Here is a 19,196-nt window from a genome sequence, read left to right as displayed (position 1 = left end):
CAATATATATTTTTTTTTAATTTTAGACAGATAAAAACAACTTTTTACACGAATCAAAGTCAAAATTGATTTATTTATAGGAACTAAGCTATATATCTAACCTTTTTCTATATTATCATAGAATCATAATATATTTATACTTTATCAATATTGTATAAAGATTAAACTAAAATATAAAATATGAGTGTCACTAGCATTGTCTCTTATCACATTTTCTCATTCCACCCACCAAAACTTCGGCAATTTACCATGCTTTTATTTGATTAAGAGTTAAGACTAGAAAAGCATCCAAATTCACTTTTTCAGAAGAAAAAAAAAAAACATACTCTCATCTGTTCCTCTTCAGCACTAACTTCAAACACACAAGTGGGTTCCACATTTACCTGTTTTGCCTAACTTACTTGTTTTTCTTTACATTTTCTATCACAGCAGTTTCTTCAGTTTTATATATTACCATTGTCTTCACAATTTCTCATTATTGGCTAAGCTACTCTTTTACCTTACAAAACAATTGGAGATTTACCTCACAAACAATTGGGCAAATTTTCCCTCAATTCCATATCTTTTCACTTTACCTCTATATTTTTCTTTAATTTCAATAATTTTTTTAAGTATTAGAAATATGGTGTAAAGTGTGATATTTTTTTCATGTTTTAGAAATCATAAAACTTTGAAAAAAATTTAATAAAATACAAAAATAAAATATAAAACTAAAAAAAATTATCTTCTCGTTAATCTTCGTTCAAATAATAAAACTATTTTCTTCTCACATTCAAATAATAAAACTATTTTATTCTCATTAATCCTCTCTCACTCGTTTAAATAATAAAACTAAAACTTGTGAGAAAAAATAAATAAAAGCTTACACAATTGAAAGTTGTGAGACTAAAAAAAGAATGAAACCATTAGGTGCAGTTGAAATTATTTAAAAATATAAAATTATTTAAAAAAATTAAAAATGTTAAGTTTCACAATAAACAAGGAAATGCAGGATGGAAAATTTATTGTAATTTTTGGAAGAGTTATTATTAGGGCATGTTGAATATGGTGGAAGTGCCACCAAACACAATGTTAGACAATAATGCACGAAAACCAGAGATATGAAACAGTAGTGGGGAGAGTAAATTGATGTAAAAGGATCAAAGTAATGAAAATTTGGCATCTGATTAAGAAAGTGACAAAAGTACCACAGGATTACAAGGCTTTGCTTCTGTTGTGACAGCAACAATCCAAAACCAAGAGGTTTGAATATAATTATACTTTTTCGAATCACATAAGTTGATAACAAGACCTAGTCAAAACCTCACTTATCTTTCATTTCTTCTTCTTCTTCTTCTTCTTTTATCTTTTCTCCATTCTTCCCTCTATTTATTCTACCATTTACCTTTTTGCCTTTTATGGAAGCAACTGTACAAAAGGGAATGTCATACCACACTCCTATTTTCACCCCAACAAACACAACCTTAGTGGAGATTTCATCAGCAATTTAGCTAAGTAGTTCCTACTCCAATAAAATCAATGAATGACATGTTAATCTTATCACCCATAGTTTCACCCTCTTTCTCTTCAGAAATTGAGAGATTGGACCTATTGGTGATAACTGACTCAGATACCGATACTTCTGAGTTTGTATCTGAAAAACTAGCCTGGTCCACACCCATTAGCCTTTTTCCCACAGCTTCTGACCCGTTCCAACCACCAAAATACTTGTTCAACCACACATCCTCTCTAGATTCTCCTGCAATCACATAATAATAAAAAATAAGGTAAATAGGGAACTTGTACCATTTCAGACCAGAGGGGAAACCAATGTAATAATAAATGTACAACACATAAGCAAACACAAAAGGGGTCTTCACGTTTATTGTGTAATTTGCTTTTCTTTCTCCAAAATAGATCACTTTTCAAAACATATTGAAATATACAAAGCGTGTTTGGAAGCACATTTTTTAATAAAAGTTAAATTTCTAATCACCACTATTCATTAATTCAATTTCAGGATTTCATCATTTTTTAAAGACAAAAGTGAAAACGTATGTTTATTTGATGATTTGATTACAAATAAAATATAGAGCGACATTGTATTTTTCACAAAAAAGTTTAATTGATTTTATTACAAAACTGAATTTTATTGTTACTTTTCATTGTTTTAATAATTTTTGAAATTTATTAATTTTTTATATGCATTTAAAAATAAAATAAAATAAAACAATATAGATGAAATTGAAATTTATCATAGAAATTGAATTAATATTTAAGTAAAATTATTTTTGCAAATACATGGAAAAAAAACTTAGGCTTTTCGTGTACACGTGACTGTATCACGTGTCTGTTGTAAAAGGAGTTTCTTAAAATAAGTAAAAAACATGTTTACCCTAAACTCAACCTTCTTAATGGCTTTCGAAATCAGTTTATATGAAAGAAGAAAAGAAAATGGAATGGAAGAAATGGATCTTCCAGTGAGAAATAATGTCCATAAATATGTGGAAACATAGGTTATCATGGAGGTAACTATCCATATAAATAATGCAATATTTAAAGTATTTATGATATACCTGGTTGGTGTAAGAGTCCAAAAGGAGGATTCAACTTGGCTGAAGAGGGAGTTAGGGAGAGATTGGTGCATGTTGAGGCAGATTCATCAATGGTGTTTGAGATGGTTGACTCGTCACTAGTAGCATTGTTAGACAGTGTCAGATTCAAACCCTTCAAAAAAGATTCATTGATATGAGGTTTTCTCCTTCTATACACGCCACTAGACTGCTCCCTCTGCCTCCTAGACATTATCACATGCCAATGGTTCTTCACTGCATTATCTGTCCTTCCAGGAAATAGCCTAGCAATCATGGCCCATTTGCTACCATACATTTTATGAGCAGTCAAAAGCCTTTCCTCTTCCTCCTCACAGAAACACTTTTTGTTGATCTTAGGATCTAACTGATTAAACCACCTCAATCTACAACTTTTTCCTGCAATCATAGTATTTTACAAAAAGAAAATAAAATCCATGCAAGCTTCATTAGATTCCTTCCATAATCCATACAAAGACACAGATTTTATTCCCACAAATTCAGACTTCAGAAACATCACTAAAAATACAAACTTTTAACTTAAAGAGTAAATAAGTTTAGCTTATTATATCACCTGATCTTCCTTCTAAATGTTCAGCAATCAAGTTCCAGTTTTGGGGACCATATTGAGCCACAAGCTCCTTAAGTTTGTCATCTTCTGCTGGCCTCCAGTGGCCTCTGGCACAAAGCTTGGTGAACCCCTTTTTCCCTGAAATGAAGCCGTTAGCTTCTTCTTCTTCCCCGCGTTTCAAAGAGAACTTCTTGTTTGCAACCCCTTCATCACTGGTTCTCTTTTTCTCCCTGCTCTCCTGCGGCTGAACCACTGAAGGGCACAACATCTGAAGACTCATCTCAAGGTTTGGACCCAAAAACCCCTTGTCGTGACCCAAGGGCGGAGCTTGTGAACCCACGTGAAAAGAAGAAGGGATGAAACTCATGACTCCATTGAAACCTTCACCAACAACATTATTGAAGCACCATGAAGAAGAACCCATGGAGACAAAAACCAAAAGAAAGAAAGCAAAAGCAAAAGACAAGCAAAAGGGTGCACAAAACGGGGTTCCTTTCTCCCCTAAGAACTATCGCAATGCCAGAATCATTGAGAATATATGGAAGGAAAACCGTTACCAACACAATATTGTTCCATATCCATGAGTGAGACTAAATCACATTAACAAAGAGGGACATGGAGAGAGAAGACGGTGGGGTTGGGTTACAAGAATGAGAAGAAAACACTAAAACAAGATCGTTTTTAAAGAAGAGAATTTTTGAAACATATGAGAGAGAAGAAAGCAATAAGAAAAGGGTGAGAATTGGTGGGCCCAGGCGATTCTACTGAATATATTTTGTGAAGAAAGAGAGGAAATGAAATGAGATCATCAGGGTTCTTATTTTGAGACTGATCTGACAGTGAGAAAGCAACAACTAAACAGTGTTGTGAGTGAGTGAGTTAGTGTGTGTGTGTGGGGGAGGTTTCAATTTCTCTCTCTAGAAAAGTCCATGATGTGTGCAGGGCATGCAGTTCGAGAACCGCTCGTGTGGCTTGTCAATAAACTAAAGAAAACGCAATGTTTAATGTTTTGTTTTGGGTGTTGTTGTTTCCTTCCTCTGCACTCTCTGCACACACTCTTGGACTTTGGGCTAAAAAGATAAAACCCACACTGTCTTTGTCTCTTTGTGAAACCCTTTTGCTTTTCTTTTTTTTCCAAAAGAACGCAAAGCCAACAAAGTTAAAATCATCAATCTCCCCAATTCATTCTTTCACTATTTTATCACTAATTAATTGCCTAGCTTGCTAGATCACTGCAAATTACAATCACTATCGTAGTAGTTACCCCTTATCTGTATGGAAACTATTGGGAATTTTGGTCGTGGCAAAATCTGATTTCAATTCATTACGTTATTGCAGTTTGATTCTCAAAACGTGCGCTTGAAAATCACCGCAACATCATACAAGTTTAATCTCTATAGTGGAGCCCGTGAAACCAAAGTGACTTCAAACTAAGCTTTTTTGTCGGTCATACCAAACATGGCTTGGTTTATCAAAATCAATATGGTTTTCACGACTTCCTCTGTTATGTTTTTTCTCAGTTATACGTACAAACTAAACTTAATTTATTCAAAAGAATACCATTTTCAACGCTTTTCCTGAACTTTAAGATATTGCCACATTCATGAATCATGCATCCTTTTATCAACTCTTCTCCAGTTTATATATATATTATATATAACTTACATAACTTGCAGCCACGGTTACATTTTGAACCTATGAATTATTTGTACTATCTATAAATATTGTAAAAATATATAAATATGCGTCTATCACTAAAAATATTATTGAATAAAAATTAATCTTAAAAATAAAAATAATTTATTATTATATTGATTAAATTCTATATTATTTAAATATTAAAAAAATTATTTATATAATATAATTTTATAAGTTTCTATTACTAATAAATAATACTTTTTTAATTACTTTATATTTTAAAGTTGATACTTAAAATTTTATGGTTAATTAAATACATACTTAAAAATAACTTTAAATATTAATATTTTGTTAATTTTTAAGATAACGTGTAATGTAATAATTTTTTTAAAATATTAATAACTTTTTAATTCTTAAAAGAATATATAATTTAAATTAATTAATTTTTATTTAATAATTTTATTATAATGTATTAATTGAATATTAAATTTGAAGTCATTATATTAATTAAATTAGATATTATTTTAGAGACTAAAAAATTATTGATATTTAAAATGATTTTTATTATTTATAAAAAAATTAAAATAATTTTTAAATTAATATTAAAATTATTATTAAAATTTTAATTATTAATATTTTAGATTTTAAATTAGTGTTTAAAAAATTAATAAAAATTATTTTAAAATATAAAATAGTTGTATTTAAACTTTGATAACTAATAGTTAAATATCAATCTAAAAATTATTTTAAATATTTTTCTTTTAATTTATAAAATGATTTTTAATTTAATTAATGTAATAACTAATTATTTTAGTTTTAAAATTAATTTTTATTTTAAAATTTTATTGTAGGAATAGGTTTGGGAGTACCCATACATGAATTACTTAGTTGAATACAATAAACTCCAAAAAATGTATTGGTAGATACTATTTAGTAAAGGATGAACCATCTACGGCACTTAGCAAGTGATGATGACATTACTTTGCGAATGGCATTTTAATAGTATAATGGTGTCAATCCCTATTTGTGTGCCTTAGAATGACCAAAAGTAAAGATTAGATGCCAAGATGTGATTAATATTTAAAATGTGTGTAAAGTCTTTGTAGGGTTGGAAACTTTTCACTCAGAAGGCAAGGCAATAATATTTCTCTATCAAACACTCACATGTCAAGCAATAATAAGTATACGGTCCAAGTAAAACTCAAATTATTCTCTTTAAATTATATGATAAACTAGTTATAAAAAACACTCGCATTTGAATTTGAAACTTTTTAATTCCTTTTTATTTGCCATGGTCTCGTTACTTTTCAACAAACACAACCGTTAGTGTAGTAGGTCCAAAAGAAGCCTACAATTTCAATACAATGGATCTTATATATGATCTCATACCCTCTCCTAATCTCACTCATTAATTGTTTGGAATTTGATCAATGAGTTTTGGAAAAGCGTCAATAGTTTTATGATCTTGTCACACACCTACCTAAACTTTTCTTGGCAAATCAATCAAACAAATATAAACACAAGCCTCCTTCAATAAAAAGAAGTGGAGGGTCTTCGTTGGTCACGACTCACTAGACATTGGTCTTTATAGATTTTTGTGATACCTTTTTGAGATTAGTTAAAGTTTGTTCTCCAATATTAAGAAAAAGGAGCACAAAACGCAGCCTTTTTTGACAGCATAAGGAAATTTTGGTGCCAACCCCATTCTTCCTCTCATCGTATCACATCATATAGTTAAACATTTTTTTTGAACCTATACATGTTATTAATTATTAGCTGATATATAGATGATTGAAATTTTTAAATATGTGCAAAAAAATTTAATTTTTTTATTATGGGTACGGTGAAAGTTTAACTCAAAGAAGTTAAACATATTTAGGTGTGTACATTGTAAAACTAAGTCTAAGAGTAGAAGAAATTGGTAGGGAGTTAAATTTGTCATACTTAGGTGTGTAGTAAAACTAGATCATAGAATATAATAAATTGGCTGGGAGTTAAATTTGTTAATAGCATAACTAAAATAAACTAAGAATTTTTTATTATTTAAATTAAAAAATTTATAAATAAAAATTATCTATTCAAAATTCATTTCAAAAAATTATCATCTCTATAAAACATTTTTTTAGATTTTAGAAATAATCATTCAACATTAACATTTCACATGTTCGAGTTCACTTTAAAAATTTTGTTTGGCAGAGAGAGTAGAATTTTTTTTATCAAAAATTGTTTTCGACTAAATTTTTCATTACCTTCTTTAGCAAAGTTGGTTTTAGGGAAGGAGTTGCATGCTTAGGGTAAGGTTTTTGCATGTGTGATTTTTGGGGCTAAGGTGAATCTTTGTTAGTCTAAGAGAGTAATGATATGTTTAGATCATTGATTAGAGTGTTTTATTTACATGTTTAGTCTTTCGGTGAGAGTAGTAAAGGTAGGATTTTCAAATTGATTAAGCAAAGTTGAAATGGTAAGAGAAGTTACTTTAGTTATGATAGCAAATTAGGGTAGAAGATCTAGATTGTTTAGATGTAACTTGGTCATAGTGATATATTTTGTACAAGGATGTTATTTTGATGGAAAACGTTGTAATTCTATATTTTGAAAATGTAAAACTATGTGAATGTGATAGTTTTGATATATTAACTATGATTTTTTATGTTGTGAAAGTCATTGGGAAGTATTGGTTTACATTGTAAATTGTTTGTGAATAGAATTGTTTTGGAAGTTGTTGATAAAGCTGTTTGGATTGAGTTTGAAATTGATTTGGATTTAGTTTAAGTTCTTTGAGATACATATTCATTTGAATATATACAATAAGTTTAGTGTAGATAAGTTTTTCTTAGTCAAACTATATTGAAATGATTTGATAGAAATTTATTCTTTTGGAATTTCTTTAGCATGTGATATATAAGTGTTGAATTTGTTTTATTTTAGACAATGTGTTTTTGTTAATATTGAATAATTAGGTTACAGTGGAATTTTTGCTCAAGTCAACTATCTCTCACTCAAGCAAACAATAAGTTAGATAAAATTATATAGATAGAGGTACTCTTGGTCTATTTTCACTCATGCAAGTGGAATTGAGATAAGGACTTTGAGTTGGTCTCAACTCAATTTTTGCTCTAGCAACCAAATCTTTGCTTTGGCAAAAATTGAGCAGAAAATAATCTTACTTTCGAGACTATTTTCACATAAATTAGAATATTTTTGCTTAAGCAAAGAAAAGTAATTCTTTGATTTAAAAAGGTATATTTCTTTAATTGAATGAGTATGAGGGTTATATAATGTGATGTATGGTAAACATAGTTATTTTCAGGAAAGGTACACTCTATTGAGATGTTTAGGTTGTGTATTAAGTTTGGAATTATGTATGAGATATTTTGACTCTATTGATATTGGACTTACATAGAGGAAAATATCAAGTGATCAGAGTAAAAAAAGATTCCTATGATCTAATATGCGGTTGAAAAATAATTGTATATGGTAGGTCACATGGATTTACCTTGTCACATGAGTGGATGTGTTATTGTTATGTAACTTTGTTCTGTGAGACAACTTAATGAAGGTAGTGTGACAAGTGCATAGATCTTTGAATATTCAATGCATATGTCTTATGAAAGTAGAGTCAAGTGCTTGTAATATTGATGTCTTTGAATTATGATACGAAATGTAGCCAATGGACTGAGAAAATGACACGTGATTCTAATATGTTCTTGATTAATTAATTGGATATGTATCCATGAGAATATACCAATGAGTTTTGAATTACTTGTACAAATTGTGTGTGTGTGTCTCTCTCTCTCTATATATATATATTAGTTTATAAATTAATATCTCATTAGTTATCAAGGCTTTAGCTATCCACTACTTTAAATTCTAAAATTGGTAGCTAAATAGATATCAATTAACTAATTAGATATTATTCTGATCGGTTGACCTGTTCGTCAGTTGACTTCGATCACAAGCTCTAGCTTCGTCTATCTCTGGTTGCTTTGGAATGTAACTCCGTTGAAACAGAGGTACTTGTTGATTGCACTCTGACGATCAAGTCAGTACAAGACTTATAAGAAACAAGAAGTGATTAGTTTCAATCTTAGAAACAACGTACCTTAACCTGAGATCTCAAGTCCCTTTTATAGTTTACCTCTTGTAACAGCTTTCCTTCACGAGAATATAATCTCAACTGAAATCATACTCAATAGAAAAATGTTTTGTTCAAGGGCACACTCTCTTGGTGCTGCAACCGAACAAAATCTTTCTTCTACGGAGTGCATAAAATCATAACAGAATAACCACCAAGGTACCAACTCATGTACCAACATCAGGGGTCCAATCTGTTTTACGTAGACACCCTCAGTGTTGCGCTACACATCTTTTGAACACATGCAACCTAACCTCTACCACTACAAGAAAAACATGAAATAGAAACCAATTTTAGAAATAAAAAATAATTAGTTGCTATAGTAACTAAATTAGAGACCATTTTTAGAAACTATAAAAAAAATTGTTTTCTAAATTAGTTTCTGTTATTGTTAAATGGTTTCTAAATTGGTATCTAATTAGCTACCAAGGTTTTAACAACCAATTATTTAGTTTCTAATTATATACCAATTTATAAACCATTTAACAATAATAAAAACTAATTTAGAAACCAATTTTTTGTAGTCTTTAAAATGGTCTTTAATTTAGTCACTATAGCAACTAATTATTTTGTGTCTCTAAAAATTGGTTTCTATTTCATTATTTTCTTGTAGTGTACGTGCCCTAGCACATATGGGCTTAGGTTTTAAAAGGAAACGTTTACTTAAGCTAGACCTCCTAAGTACTAAGTACACCCCAAGGTCCATAATTACCCCTCTCTAGCCGCCTAGATCTTATGCACAAGGAGTTATACGAAAAAGGAACCATCACATACATTTGGGACCCAATATCATGGCCCACCAACTTGACCCAAGAGCCGAGCTGACCTGCCTATGACAAATGCTGAGGTCCGATCTCCGAGCGCTGAGCTCTGAACTCTGAGTGCTCTGGTCCAGTACAAATATTAATTTAGAAACTAATTTAAATACCAATAATTTTTTAGTCTATAAAATAAAATATAATTTACTCAATATAGTAATCAATTATGTTTTATCTATAAAATTAGTTTCTATTTAATAATTTTCTAATAGGATATATTGTTACCAAAAATTATGATGAAGATACAAAGAAGATATAATATTTCATGAGGAACCTCTCAACGGAAGTATATTGAAAAAAAAGAGAAAGAAACTTATGATTTGTTGTATTTGTTATTTTATCTTTGAGATATGCGTATATAATAATTTCTTAAACGAAGTAAAGTTTATCTTGGACAGATTTTAAAGTATAATATGAATATTACGTGTATATTTAATTATGTTGTGATTATTATTAATAATGTAATTATTAATGTTACATAAAGTTTTTAAAGTAACTCGATGTATTGTTGTTTGCTAAAAGTATTTGTTAAAATAGTAAATAAATATAAAATAAAGAAATACATAGATTAATTTTAGACCTTTTTTGTAGTTTTTATTAACAAAAAGAATCGTTTTAATTATATATTTTATTTTTAATATCATATTTTTATATATTATGTATTCTACTATTCATTTTAGACTATTTCTAAAATCATATTAAGAAAGTTTTGAAATAAAGCAAAATATCATATTTTTAAAATACATAGTTTAATCATATTAATTAATGTAATTATTAAAAATCTCAATACAAAAAATATATCATCTATATCAATCTCAATCTCAATATCTTTATCTTGAAGTGTGATATAAAAAAAATGAAATAAACATTGTAAATAGTATGGTTAAAATAAATAATGTAGTATGAAAATGTAGAAAAATTATCTACCATTATTATTATAAAATGGAATAGAGATGAATAAAAGAGAGAAAAGTAGGCAAAAGATATGAGAAGGAATATTTCTTCTATTTTATTTTCCTTTCATAAATCAAAGCAAAGAGTCTGAATATATAGAAGCAGTACATTCATTTTAGATCTGGTTGAAGAGACATAACATAAAATAAAGAGACAATAAAGGTTAGAATAAAAAAAGATAAAATAAATGCTAGACATATGTACAAAGAGAAACATCTAAAAATTAGAAAAGAAAAATTAATATTAGCTTCTTTCCAGAAGCATTGTATCCACAAGCTTGGGGAGCAAATATTGATGAAACCCAGCTTGGAACAAATACTCTTGAAAGATTGAAGACTTAAAACTTTGGTATAAATGTTATCATGTTGCTTTGTGGTAGAAATGAGAAGCAAAGAAGCAAATGTATGAGACCCTTATTCAATTTTCCCTACCAATGTGATAATCTATTTCTATGTGTTTCGTATGTTCATGAAATACTGTATCTTGTTGACAGTACAAGGAAATCATTAAGTAATAACCAAAATTAGAAACCAAAAATAATTAGTCACTATATTGACTTGATTAGAGACTAATTTAGAGACTAAAAATTATTCATATCTAAAGTAGATTCTATTATTAATTAAAAAAAAAGTTAAAATGTTTTCTAAATTTGTATCTAAATTAGCTACTTAAGTTTTAGTTACTAATATTTTATATTATAAATTAGTCTATAAAAGATTAATAGAGACTAATTTAGAATATAAAGTAGTAAGTAGCTAAAACATTGGTATCTAATGGTTAGATATCAATTTAGAAACTATTTTATAAATTTCTATTATTAATAGAAACTAATTTAGATACCAATAATTTTTTTAGTTTATAAAATGATATATAATTTAGTTAAATAGTAACTAATTATTTTGGTTTCCAAAATTAGTTTCTATTTAATGATTTTCTTGTAGTGTGAGTCATTGTCACGATATAAAAGAGATGGTTGCTCAAAAGGAACTTTGAAATCTTGAAGAAGATAAGTTAACCATTGAATTTCACATGTAACTTGGTAATTACCTTGTATTCAGCTTCATAGGAACTCTTTGATATTGTTCCTTACTTATTTGATTTCTAAGATATTAGGGAATTCCCAAGATACACACTAAAATCAGTCACTGGTTGTCTTAGATCACTACAAGTGCCCCAATCACTATCACAATAGGCTTTTAAATGAGAAGAAGTGTTGGATGAGAAACATAAACCAAGACTCGAAGCTCCTTTAATATATCTACGGATTCTAATTGTTGCACTATAGTGATTGCAGGCTTAGCAAAATATTGAGAAAGTTGTTGCACAAAAAAATTTATGTCAAGTTGGGTATTAGTGAGATACATAAGTCTTCCAATCAATCTTCTATAGGCTTGAACATCTGTGAAAGGAACACTTCCAGTAGAAGATAATTTTGCATGATTATCAATTGGAGTAAGTGCAGGTTTGCAAGCTAAAAGACTTGCATCTGTTAACAATTCCAATGCATATTTTCTTTGATTCTTCATTATCCCTTTCTTACTTCTTGTTATTTTAAGACCAAGAAAATATCTTGAATTTCCAAGATCCTTATCTTGAATGTTTGATTCAAGGCTTGTTTGATTCGCTCAATCTCTTCTTTATCCTTTCCTGACAATATTATATCATCCACATATACCAATAATGTTGTAAAAAATCCTTTAGAAGAATTAATGAACAAGGAATGATCATTCATAGATCGAGTACATCCCACAGAAAGTAAAAAGGATGACAGTTTGGCAAACCACTCTTTGTTGGCTTGCTTAAGGCCATATAAAGCCTTTTTTTAATTTACAAACTTGTCTTGGTTGAATAGAAGTCAATCCAGGATGAGCAACCATGCATACATCTTCTTTCATCTAATGTAAAAAGGCATTGTTTATATGCTCAACTATAGATAAAAGTTAGAGAAAGAAACAACCTTATGGTGGTCATTTTTGTTACTAGAGATAAAGTATCAAGGTAGTCAATGCCTTATGTTTGTGTGTATCCCTTTGTTATTAGCCTTACTTTATACCTTTGAACTGTCTCATTAGTCTTATATTTTATTTTGAATATCCATTTTCAACCTATGGCTATTTTTTCCTTAGGTAGAAGCGCAGTCTCCCATGTTTGATTTGACTCCAAAGCAGATATCTCACATTGTATAGCTTTTCTCCAATAGTCATGTTTCACAACTTCACAATAATTGTTTGGCTCGACATGTGAAGAAAGAGACATAACAGAAGTTGATAAATTGTTATAAGATAAAATAAAATTCAAAGGATATTTAACTCCTGAAGATGTATTAGAAACCTTAAGATTACAATGATAATCCTTTAGGAACTCAAGTGTTTTTTATTATTCTGGTACTTATTCGAACAGGTTGATCTGATTCAGAATTTTGTTTTATGTCATGATCTTTATTGAGGTTTTGGTCTATATGGGAGCAAACTTATTCTAAAACCTCAATGTCTTATTCACAATTTTTATCATTACTGTTATATATTTTTAGCATTATCACAAGGTGCAAGAATGGCTTGTGATGGTTGACTCAAAACAGGTTGATCTTCACTAAACAAAATTTGATCATGAATGTTAGGATTGTTAGTTTCATTGCTAGTATCTTGAACCTTTGATATAGAAAAACATATTCATAGAAGACAACATCCCTAGACACAAAAATTTCTCTACATTAAATTTTCAACAAAACACATTCTTTTGTCCCCCTTTTAAAACCAATAAAAACACATTTTGATGTCCTTGGATCAAATTTTCTTTTGTTTGTTGACAAAGTGCTAGCATAGCACAAAGATCCAAACACCTTTAATCCATCAAAATAATTATAAGGCATTTCATGAGGAGAAGAATAATTTAAAACAGGTGTTGGAAGTATGTTTATAATATGCACAACATGTAGCACAAAATATGACCAATAAATTTTAGGTTAAATAAGATTATATCACGAGAGCTCTTGCTGCATTTAATATATGACCATGTTTTCTTTCAACTATACTATTTTGTTGTGGAGTATTGACAATGATGATTTGATGCACTATTCATTTGTTAACAAATAAATTAGTCATGAAAAATTTAGTCTCATTATCACTTCTTATTATTTGTATTACCGTCTCAAATTTTGTTTGACAAAAACCACAAAATTTTCCAAAGTCTTGACAATTTCAGATTTTTGTTTTGAAATAAAAATTCTCATGTACCTCGAATATTCATCAACTATGGTCAAGAAATATTTATGACCATGAATTAATGGTATTGAGTATTGTCCCCATACATCTAGATGAATCAATTCAATTGGATGTACTAATAGGAAAGGAAAGTCTTTTTTGTTTTGAAAAATTACAAGCATAACAAACAATAGATTTGTTATATTTAACAAAAGGAAATTTGGTCATGATAACATCAATACATTTATTTGAAACATGCCCTAATCGAAAATGCAAAAGGGTTTCTAGATCACTAGCACTGACATTAACAATAATGATGGTATGTGCATATTTGATGGGTTTGATTTGAAGTTTTTGATAGGATGGGATCCTAACTATATAATGTCTATCTTGCATCTTAACTGAATCAATTATTTTAAAGGAGTTCTTATCCTGAATGTGACAACCATTAAAGTCAAAGGTCAAAACACAAGATAAATTATCAATCAATTTTGCTACTCAAAGAAGATTAAAAGTGAAACAAGGAATATACAAAATATTGTCAATGACATGATTTTGATTGATAAAAATAATTCCAAAATAATTGGCAATGAGTTGATTTTCATTTGGTAATTTGACATAAAAAAGATTAATTTGATGATATGAAGTGAAAAGAGTAGAGGATGAACAAATGTTGTTAGTAGCACCACTATGAAGAATCCAATAATTGAAGGAAGAAAGAAATTTATTACCAATTTGTGTTGTCATCTTGGAAGGAATAATAGAGAGTTGATTACAAACGTTGCCACTGGATTTGGACTGTTGTAAAAGAGCTAAGAATGTTTGATACTACTCAGGAGTAAAACCAAATTGTGGAGACTGCCCTTTTGTCTTTGAACCTTCATGATTTTGCTCATCATTATTAGAATTTTTTTTGAAAGAAGAGATCATCTCCTGATGATCAGAAATATGAATTATGTCTCGTGAGAACCTCTCATTTAAATGATTCCATATGTCAAAGGTATTATCCATACAAATGATGCTTTGTACGATGGGTGGAGAAACAACCTTGAGCATCAAAGAAACAATCAACATATTGTCTCTCTACCATGCTGGAAAAGATAAGTTGGTATGAGTGGGAGCTTATATGGTTTCGTCAATGAAACCTATCTTGTTCTTTGAAATGAGAGTCATTTGAAATAAAAGAGACCAATGATGATAGTTTGGTCCCTCAAGAATAATAGAGACAGTGAGAAAGGAAGAATTATAAAATAGAACAAAGATGAACAAAAGAAAAAAAAGGGTAAAAAATATTAGAATGAATATTTCTTCTATTTTATTTTCCTTACACACATCAAAGCAAATATTTTGAATATATACAAGCAATATACTCATTCTAGGTCTAGCTAAAGAGACATAATGTAAAATAAAGAGCCAATAAAGACTAAAATAAAACAAGACAAAGTAAAGGCTGGACATATATATTTGTTTCCTTTAAGAAGCCTTGTACATATAAGTGAGTGCAAACCTCACCTTTTAAACTAGTTTTATGAGGTTGAGTTAGGTCTAGATTTCACTTCTCAATATGGTATCAAAGTCATTTAAAGCCTATTGCAGCGAGAGTACATACGAATTTTTCCGTATGTAACTTTTGGCGCCATGGAGCGGGAAGGCTTACATACGGATTTTTCCGTATGTAAATTTTGGCACCAAAATATAAAATGTGCAATGAATGGAATTCGAACCTAGGTTCCTTCAAATAACTCAAAGAAAATTTAACCACTACACCAAGCAAATGCTTTAATATGATTATGATTTTTATTATACTTATTATTATTAATAATATTAACAATATAACATTAATAATATGAATAATATTAATAATATGAATATAATTTATTTTATTATTAATAATAATTATTATATTAATATGTATAAATTATGTTAATAATAATAAGTATAATAAAAATGATAATATGACCAAAGAACTTATCTGGTCTAGTGGTTATCTCTTCCCCTGGACACTGGAAGGACTTGGAGTCCTGGCTGGGGGCTTGGGTTCGAGTCTTATGATGTGGGTTCGAGTCCCATCCAGTGCAGAATATAAATAAGTATAAATAAACCTCACTTTATAAACCGATTTTATAAGATTGACTTAGGTTTAAAGTTCACTTATATAAAACTAGAAGCTAACATTTAAAATTGTACTACTAGTGTTTTAAAAAATAAATTAGTTAAAAAATCTGCTTTAAATTTTCGTATACGTATGGAGTAACAATAATCAATTATTAGATGCATTTATGAGGTATTTTTACTAGCTACTATAAAAACTGATGAAATTATCTTTATTTATTTTTATGAAAAACGTTTGATTTATAAGTGGAGTGAATGAAAAAAATGCTATATTATAAGAATAAATTTTTGTAACTGAAGTTAATACGATCAACATTATGAGAATGTCAAGAATTAGCTATCATAAAATATTGTAGGTGATGCGAGATGCTAATATACCAAACTCACTCTAACACGATACTGAATAAAATAAAAATATTGGGTCGGTTAAAGAAATACTAAATTAACACTATCATAAATATATTAAGTGTGGGTTATAAGAATATCAGACAATAAAATTATATTTCAAATTAATTAGTTTAATCATAGCGTTGGTTTAATCGACACTATAAATTAAAAAAATATATAATAAAATCGTGATTATGGTTTAGATGAGACAAAAAAATATTAATTTTTAATATATTAATATGGATTCTGTAAGGATCTAGAAAATAATTTTAGAGTAGAAGTGGTTTATTTTAAATAACACCTGAATATTTTATTATTATTATAATGAAAAGAGTATATAAATAGAAATTTCAGTTATTCAGCTTTCATCTTAAAAAAACCACCATCTCTCTATAATTTTCCTTTTCTTTTTCTCTCCCTTCTCTCTAAGATTTTGACCCCTCGCTCATCAATTTGACGATCGGAGTCCACCATTAGACTTCTGACAGTGAAGGCTACAAGACTACCCGATTATAATCTCTAACAGAGTAAGTTCATTTTCGCTATTCTTTTTTACTCAAATTTTGAACTTGTTAGGTTGTCTTTATCTATGCTTTGCATGTGATTTTTTTAGCTTCAGGGTTAATCTCTGTTAGCTCAGTGTCCTAGTGTTATAGTTAGATTTTTTATCAAGGCTTTATGGTACATATTAAGTTACCTTTAAGCTTTTGGATATTTGGAGCTCTTAGTGAGCATCTGCTCTAGTTCAGGTAAGGGAAGCTAGTCTTATTCTTTTCAATGGAACCATAGGTTAGAAGATCTGGATGTGGGGGTGACGTGGTCATCAATTTCAATGTTTGCTTGCAAGATTGTTTCTTTTAAGAGTAAAGTAATATATGATCTGAAATGGTTGATTTTGAATGTTATATATTGATATAAGGCAAATAAGTCATTGAAAGTGTTTGGATGGGAATACAAATGAATTGAATTGGATTTGAATAGTTTGTTTAATTACTTAAAATATGATGAGAATTGGTTGTTTGATCTTAAATGATGATTGACTTAGAAAATTTATATGTGTAAGAAATGTTAATTTAATGTGTAGATTATTAAAATTATGAGTTGAATGATAATTGGTTCACCAATATAATAGATTTATGCATATTTTTTTGCATATCTCACTCAAGCGAGATAATTTTCGCTCAAGCAGATAATTCTCGCTCAAGTGAGAATAAAATGAAAAAAAATAGGTGCTCTCGGGTCCCTTCTCGCTCAAGCGAGTAAATTCTCCTTCAAGCAAGACCTAGGATGAAATTCTGGGTGCTCTCGGGTTGAATCTCGCTCAAGCGAGAGATTTTTGCTTGAGCTAAACCCATTCTCACTTAAGCGATCAAATTCTCGCTCAAGCTAGCCTATCTGTAAAACAAAAAAACTTAATTTTTTTATTTTTTCTTTTGAAAGCCTAATGTATTATTGCTTATTGCTTTTAAGTGGAAATTCTAAATTTTATTTAAAATTATGATTAAAGAAACTTAATTATATGTTTTAAGTGAATTTTGAGATATTTGAATTGTTTAGAAAAGTTAAATATGATGTGATTGAATGTATATTGATGTGTTACATGAGGTATGGAATGATGTGAAAGTGTGATCAAGACATAGTATTTTCAAGAAAGAAAATATCGTGTTGAGATTTGTTATTAGGGTGTATTGATTTGTGAGTGTATTGTGAATGAGATGATCCTGACTCTACTGATATAATGGATTCACAAAGTTGAAGTTATTCAGTTGGTGAGAGTCGAAGGAGGTTCATTTGGCTAAGTCCGAGGTTTGAAAGAATTGATCAGAGCAGATCAATTGGATTTACCCTGTCATATGAGGTGATGAGATGATGAGCTATTGAGATGATTATGTGCATGATTGTGTGGATTCATAATGAGTAGTATAACAGGTGCAAGTCTTTGGATGCTAATTTCAATACACGAGTCTTTCGGAAGTAGAGTAAAGTGTCTGAGTATGTGAGTCAGTAGAAATTTGACAAGAATAATGTGGAAGATAAATGTGATAGACATTTGATGACTTTGTGCAAATTATGAGAATTTGATAGATTATGCTTGTTCTTAAAATTCAAATTTATATTAGAATTCTTAAAAATAGCTAGCCTACCCTGTGCTTTGTTTTGTGTTTGTTTTCTTTAATATGTGATGATCATGTTAATTTACACGGGAGAAGAGGAAGTTGCAGGTAATAGAGCTCCTCAGTGAGCAGCCAGAGGAACAAATGTTTTTATTTTGAATGTTTTGTTTGTAAACTTTTGTGTATATATTAAAATTCTTATGAAGAGGGATATATTTTGAGATACAATATGAGATATTTATATATGTTTATATGTTAATTAGATATTATAATATATGGATAAAAATAAGGTTGTTACGTTATGGTATCAGAGTTGTCAAACCTTAGGAGACCTAAGGGTTATGAGGTTTTTGTGTGTGCTCTAGTTGATTTGTTAGTAAAACTATATAGTTAAAAGAAATTTTTCTAAATATTTATCTTAAATATTTCCTTTGTGTTTTATAGAAGGGCTCCTAGACCTCCTACCCCTCCCCAACCTTCTTCTGAGATGAACCTGATTGCCAAAGTTATTGAGATGATGGCAAATGCTATCCAACAATAAAATATGGCAATGGCTCAAAATCATCAGGCAGCAATGCATCATTGGGAGACTGCTAGATCAGCTACAGCCACTTCCTATGTGAGTCAGTCTAAGGAGCAGATGGGGCTGACGAAGTTCATGAGGCACAACTCGCCCAAGTTCAGTGGGAATGTCACT

General features: G+C 29.4%; 1 protein-coding gene across 2 annotated transcripts; it reads right to left on the bottom strand.

Moving 5' to 3' along the window:
* Nucleotides 1-1,145: 1,145 nt before the first annotated feature.
* LOC137813805 (transcription factor MYB56-like) lies at nt 1,146-3,822 on the bottom strand. 2 transcript variants are annotated; one of them, XM_068616236.1, is made up of 4 exons: nt 3,699-3,822; nt 3,145-3,522; nt 2,556-2,969; nt 1,146-1,738 (listed from the first exon to the last, which is right to left on the bottom strand). In XM_068616236.1, exons 1-4 carry the CDS (start codon nt 3,721-3,723, stop codon nt 1,491-1,493), a joined length of 1,065 nt encoding a protein of 354 aa, XP_068472337.1. In that variant the 5' UTR covers nt 3,724-3,822; the 3' UTR covers nt 1,146-1,490. The 2 variants fall into 2 exon arrangements, with proteins under 2 accessions (XP_068472337.1, XP_068472336.1); XM_068616235.1 differs by having other exon boundaries at nt 3,145-3,699.
* Nucleotides 3,823-19,196: the final 15,374 nt, after the last annotated feature.

This window comes from Phaseolus vulgaris, chromosome 1, assembly GCF_000499845.2.
Source record: "Phaseolus vulgaris cultivar G19833 chromosome 1, P. vulgaris v2.0, whole genome shotgun sequence".
NCBI lineage: Eukaryota > Viridiplantae > Streptophyta > Magnoliopsida > Fabales > Fabaceae > Phaseolus > Phaseolus vulgaris.
Note: the sequence above shows the minus strand (reverse complement) of the source record. Positions and strands in the feature narration are given on the sequence as shown.

Coding starts and splice junctions, on each gene's coding strand:
- LOC137813805 (XM_068616235.1), bottom strand. CDS start 3,565: ATGGGTTCTTCTTCATGGTGCTTCAATAATGTTGTTGGTGAAGGTTTC. Junction 2,970..3,144: donor ACATTTAGAAGGAAGATCAG/GTGATATAATAA, acceptor CTATGATTGCAG/GAAAAAGTTGTAGATTGAGG. Junction 1,739..2,555: donor TGGACTCTTACACCAACCAG/GTATATCATAAA, acceptor ATGTGATTGCAG/GAGAATCTAGAGAGGATGTG.